Raw genomic sequence first — 6498 nt, forward strand, 5'->3', positions numbered from 1 at the left:
AACCACCCTGTTTTCCACTTCATCAAATTCACTTGAGGACAAGCTGTAATGAAGTGGGATGGGGGACAGTTGGTGTAGTTAGTGTCAACATGTATAAGTTTAAATTAGTTAGAAGTTATATGTTAGTTGTTTTTTATGTGAACTGGTTTAAGAAAATAAATGCAAGATTCCCTTAGTAAAAGTTATTGAAGAGAGGATACATGTTGATTTGTGAGATTCCTTCCTTAAATAAACCAAAATATGTTTGGAGGATGTGAGAAAGATAGAAGTAGCTTTAATCTAATCCCTCTGTGAAGCCCTCTAAATGTGAGTTAGAAGCCAAAGTAGAACACTTTCTACTAAAATAAGAAATAGAGAGGCTGCCATTGATGCTTAGGGAGAAATGACATAATCTAGTGAGGACTAAAGGCAATAGGAATAACCTTTTGAGCTAAATTCTTTCGAATCATGTGAACCTGCTGATACGCTCGGATTTTGCACGGTTTTAAGGCCATTATTTGGACCGTTTTGAATGTCAAAGTTGCATTACATGTCTATTATTTGCATATTTGATCTATTTTGGTATTTTAACATGTTTTGTGAGAAATGTGCATATTTGAGCCTAAAAAGGGAGTCAAAACGCAAAGTTGGAAATATGGAGATTCTGGGAGCGTCCAGCGACCGTTGCAAGATCGCCGGCAACCGCCGGCACTCAACGACCGCCAAGTCTGTAGCGGCCCGCTCAGGGAAAACTGTGCATGGAATGAAGACACGTCCAATGACCACTGGACAAAGTGTGTCGACCGCTACAAATGGTCCAGAAAGTTACCGGATGATAGCGGGCGACCGCTGAAACAAGTGTAGCGACCGCCGCCAAAGAGTCAGAGGCCTCAGACCAACCCACAGCGACCGCTGGACAAGGTGCAACGGCCCGCTGGGAAATAGCGGCGAGCAAAATTTGCCCTACTTTCTCTCCAAGATTTACCATATTTTGCAACCTTTTTCCTTATTTGAGGAGCTCGATTTTTACCCTATATAGTTGAGGCTCTATTTATAGTTGTCTCTATTTATAGTCCAGAAAGTTACGGGATGATCCTCTCTCTTCGTGTTGTCTCTATTTATAGTTGAGGCTCGAACTTCTAGGGTAGTCTCTTTGCTGAATTGACGATTTTGCCTTCCTAGAAAGTCCTTCAAAAAGACACTTTTCTGCTCACAACTGTTTCCTCGATTGCCCCAGTCAGGTTGCAACTGGCTCACTTTCCCTTTGATTTCCTCTGCCTGGTAGATTTTTCCTTCCGCTCCCTTGACCTGGCAGATTCTCTACGCACCTAAACTTAAAACATGTATTAGTTCACTGAAATCATAGAATTTAACCCCATTACCGATGCATGAAATTGACCTTATCAAATTTCTCACACTTAAACCATACTTGCCCTCAAGAAAGACAAAATAAAGAAATAAGGCAAATTTCGTGCATGGTTTTTATTAACTAACTTAAACAAAAGAACTAACATAGCTCCTAGACCTAGACACAAAAAAAAACTTAGACACAGACGCAGATACACATATGAGAAAACAACTAAAAACTCAGAGAGACAAAGATAAACACATATGTATAAACTGGTTAAAGTTATAGCAGTCGTCCTCATAACCTTAAGGTCACTCCAATTGTCTACAGTCTCAGATTCCTCCCCCTCCCTTCGTCTATCTAGTCAGTTTGTCAGTTCGTCAAGATAGCCTCTATTTTCTCTAATTGTTGGATTCACTCGGTCAATCATTCCTCACCAGAAACGTTAGGACCATTCACTCATTTATGCTTTTGCCATACCACTGATGCCTCGGGTTCTATTGACACAGAAGAAGTTCCTTAAGGTCTTTTCATTTGGTTGTAACGGGGCCAGGGAATTGTAATATGTGTGGGCGGGGAATTGTAATATGTGTGGGCGAGAATCCTAGGGGCCTAAGTTCATAAAGTATAAGTACAAAAATGCAAAGGACATGTGAAATTATGGACAAAAGATGGAAACAACCTCCCTATTTACAAATCTTAGTTCCCAAAATTTTGAGCTGTTCCCTGGCCATTTTGACCTTATTGCCTAACTTCCTTTTACTGGGTCAGGTAACAAATTTTCTGCCCATCTTGTCCTTTTCAAAATTTTTTCCCTGGGTCAGGCTATACACTTCCCTGCCCGTTGTTCTAAACATATATTTTTTTTCTTTTTTACTAGGTCAGGTTACAACATTCCCTGCCCGTTTCTTTCCATTTTTTTCTGGGCTAAGTTATATATAATTTTTTTTTCTGTCCATTTTCTAACTAACATTTCTACTGGGTCAGGTTACATAATCTCCCGCCCGTTTTATTTTCTAACTTGCTATTTTACTTTCCCCTGTTTCTCAACCTATCTTCCTACCCCAAATGGTGAGTTGCTCCCACTCCGCCCCTTGTTCACATGAGATGCAGGTTGAGGTGCCAAAAGAATTAACAATTTTAATGGCTCAACTTGGCTTACTAGGGGTTGCCCATACAACGAGGCGGGTCCAGTAAATTCGAAATAAAATTAAGCTCAACTGGGTTCTCCTATTGCCTTTAGACGTTACATTCCTATGTCATTTTTCCCTAAGCATCAAGTGGCAGCCTCTCTTCCCTATTCTATCAGTAGAAAGTGTTCTACTCTAGGCTTTTAACTCGCTTTTAGAAGGCTTCACAACTAGATCAAAACAATGCTTTTCTATCGTCCTCACTTGGTCCAAACTGATTTTGATTTATTAAGGAAAGTGGTCTCAAAATTGACATGCATCCTCTCTTCGATCACTCTCACTAAGGGAATCTTGCTTATTTTATTTCACCAGTTTATAATTAACCACAAAAGTCCTAAAAAAACTCTGCTGACTCAAGACTTAACAACATATATACATGCTTGACTGACTCCACTAACTCCTCCCCATCCTACTTCAATCCTGCTTGTCCCCAAGCATTTCAGTGAAGTGGAAAACAGGGCAGTTATTGCACACATACTACCACACCATATAGACGGAAAATAAACACAAACTTCTCACACTTAGACCAAGAATTGGGCTAAGTGGGATAAGTAACAGAACATCAAACGACAAACATATGCACAAAACAAACTTCTCACACTTAGGCCAAGCAATGGACTAAGTGGGAGAAGAAACAATTCACAGAAATAATAAAACAACATTACGGGAATAAAAAGCATGCTCAATCAACCAAAAAAAAGGTTTCTCACACTTAGACCAAGAATTGGGCTAAGTGGAAGAAGAAACAAATACAGAAATAACACATATGTACAGACAGCTAAAACATGCAAGAACGCAGATGAACATGCAAACTGAAAAAGAAATTACTAAAAGTAAAATTACTTGTTACTAGTGGTCAGCCTTTGCTTTCTTAGAAACTGATGGGGCTAGTTCCCCCTTCTCCTTCGCTGCTTGCCTTGGTACACTCTTCTTAACAAACACGGTGGTTGGGTTGACTACTACTTCATTTTTCTTCTGGGTCGGGGTAATTGCAGGAGTACTGGCGGTTTTCTTTAGAGATGAGGTCCCTGGATCTAGCTGTTTAGTTTCGCTGCTAGGCCTGGGAGGCATAATCTGCTGGGCCGGGGCAAATCGCCTTTCCATCAAGGCGACCATCCTCATCATCACATTAATGGTCTTGGCCATTTGTTCATTCTACACTTCCATGTTCCCCGTGAGCCATGCGAGATTCTTGTTCATCGTGCCCATCTCACTTCTAAATTCCCCATCTCGCGCCTCCGCTCCTCACGCTCGACATTGCTTGTTTTAATTCCCTCTTCACGGTTACCACATCAGGCTTGCCCACCTCGTAAAACACAATCTCGCCATCCTTCATGTGCAGGAGTCCCTTATTGAAAAAGAACGCCACGTTGAATAGCTGCGGGGCGTCACACACCTGCAGGATAGACACTGACTTTGCCAACTTCATGCTGACAATTCTTTGGAGATAAGTGCCGAGCAGGTGGCATGTGTAGAGATGGCGGACCGTGTGGCTTGTCATTGAGTTGCAGGCATAGGCCAGCCAATAACCAAGGTGTACCTTCACACCCTTCAGCATGCACCATGTGCAATAAAGCTCCAGGGTTGTGAGGGCGACACATGTCTGTCCTAACAGATTGTACCCCAAGAAGACTTGTGCAAAGCAAAGTACCGGATTGGCTATGTGGTAGCCTTCGATGAACTCGTCTTAAATTTTCCTCCGCGCTTGCGGGTGATCAGATCCCAGGCCACTTGCATATCAAAGTCCGCAGTCTTCTTCGGGGGCTCAATTTCTCTCTCATTCCAGATTCCTTCATCATCTTTCGCTTGCGTAAACAATCCGATCCGCAAAGGCTACTCGCGGATGCTCATTTCCATGTTTTCACCAAAGAGGCGGAAACTGATAGAATCGGCGTCAGGGTACATGGTGGACTTAAACCTGTAGAAGGTGAAGAATTCCTTTGCCAACAGAATTAGCACCTCTGCCTTGCAGTGATCCAACAACCACTCGCAACCGATGGCGCGGATATACAGTAGGAATTCCTCCTCCGATTCTATCTCCTGGAGGGACAGGGAGTCATACATCTTTCTGGCATTTGCTAGCTTTCCCTTCGTAGCGCGCCCATTACACGTCTCTGCCAGCTTCGGGTCATCAAAATGGACCATGGCCTCAAGTAGCTTCTTCGTCAGTAATATTTTTAGCGTCTCGTATACCGATTCCGCCTCCTGGTTTGTTCCCTCTTCCTCTTCGTCTTCATTCTCCTCTGTTGGCTCAGCTAACAGGACACTAATTGGTTCCGAGGAGGCTTCTCTGATCTTCGAGGTGGAAGACACTTGCCTTTGCTTCTTCTTTAGGGGAGTAGCCTCTTGCTTCCCCTTCCGTTTCCGCTCATGTGCATGGCGTTTCACCTCGGCCTCAGGAGAGAACTCCTCACCTCTTACTTCTGTGCATGGGTTCTCCTGGACCTGAGGGATCTTTTCTCCTGTTTCCTCCAGCATTTCCTGGGTCTGGGGAATGTCATCCCCTGCCTCCCCCTTACTTTCCGAATCTATCAGATGTAAACACCGTGTAGACGTTCGTGTCCTCTCCAATTTCTTACTTTGTCTGGCATTCCGTCGATTTGCCCTTGCAGTGGCCGGCGTATCCTCTGCCTCCGGCCTCTCGTCTGGTACCACTATGAATTTTGTCCCTTCAACAAGTTCAGGTCTATCGGACAGTTCAGATCCGTCCACATCCATATCGACCATCTCGGTCCCATCTTCCTTATCATCGTCTCCTTCAACGATCTCTTCTTCCCTTTCATCAGCTTTCGACTCCTCTGGGATTTCTCCCTCAACACTCTCATCAACCAGATTCTCATCTTCAATGTCCTCATCATCTGGAATTGTCCCTCAACATCCTCCATCGGTTCACCTACAACACCCTTACCCGTCCTATCACCACTACCCTTGTCCCCAATAATCTCTTTCTCGCCAGACTCCCCATCACCCTCATTCATGTTCCCTGCACTTCCGACTCCCTCGTCTTCTTCCCTCGCCACATCACCCCCTTCTTCCTCACGCTCACCCCCCTTCCCTTCACATAGATTTGGAAATAACCACTGTAACCATCGAGAAAATAGAAGTATTGTTTCCCAGCTAACCTCTCCAGCATTTGGTCGATGAAGGGCAGGGGGAAATTATCTTTCCGCGTGGCTGTATTCAACTTTCTGTAATCGATACACATTTGCCATCCAGTGACTAATCTCGTGGGCACTAGTTCGTTCTTCTCATTTTTCACCACTTGTATCCCAAATTTGTTCGGTACCATGTGTACCGGACTTACCCACTCACTGTCTGGGATGGAGTAAATGATTCCCAAAGACAGTAGTTTCAACACTTCTTTCAAAACTTCTTCCTGCATATTCGGGTTCAACTTCCTTTGCGGATCCCGACACGCTTTCGCGCCTTCTTCTAAACGGATATGATGCATGCATAGATCGGGGCTGATACCTACCAGGTCTGATAGAGTCCACCCTATGGCTTTCTTGTTCCTTCTGAGCACTTCCAATAATTCACCTTCCTACTCTTGGGTCAAGTTGCTATTGATGATAATGGGGAATGTTTCATGCTCCTCCAAGTAAGCATACTTCAGACCCGGTGATTCTTTTCCATTTCCTTTGCAGTCAAATCCTCCAGATCTGACAGTTTTACCACACTGGCTAGATGGGCAGATCCCTTTGACCTGGCAAACTTCGGATTTTTACAAAACTCCAAAATTGCCTCAGCTAACTCCTCATCTGTGAACTCTTGAGTATTCATTACCTCTTTATCAATTGAGTGACTCTACTTTGAATTATCAATCTGTTCCTGCATGAGTTTAGTCTCAAGATATTCTTGGACCAAGGGGTTAATAATATCCACGGCATGAAGATTTTCCACATCTAAAGGTTTCTTCATAGCCTCATCAATGTTAAAAGTGAATTTCTCCCCATGATAGTCCAAACAAATTGTTCCATCAAA

General features: G+C 43.5%; 1 protein-coding gene across 1 annotated transcript; it reads right to left on the reverse strand.

Moving 5' to 3' along the window:
- Positions 1-4350: 4350 nt before the first annotated feature.
- On the reverse strand, positions 4351-6297 carry LOC121784169 (neurofilament medium polypeptide-like). The gene is made up of 3 exons (XM_042182346.1): positions 6133-6297; positions 5426-5597; positions 4351-5375 (listed from the first exon to the last, which is right to left on the reverse strand). Exons 1-3 carry the CDS (start codon positions 6295-6297, stop codon positions 4351-4353), a joined length of 1362 nt encoding a protein of 453 aa, XP_042038280.1.
- Positions 6298-6498: the final 201 nt, after the last annotated feature.

The sequence above is a fragment of the Salvia splendens genome, chromosome 21 (genome assembly GCF_004379255.2).
Source record: "Salvia splendens isolate huo1 chromosome 21, SspV2, whole genome shotgun sequence".
Taxonomy (NCBI): Eukaryota; Viridiplantae; Streptophyta; class Magnoliopsida; order Lamiales; family Lamiaceae; genus Salvia; species Salvia splendens.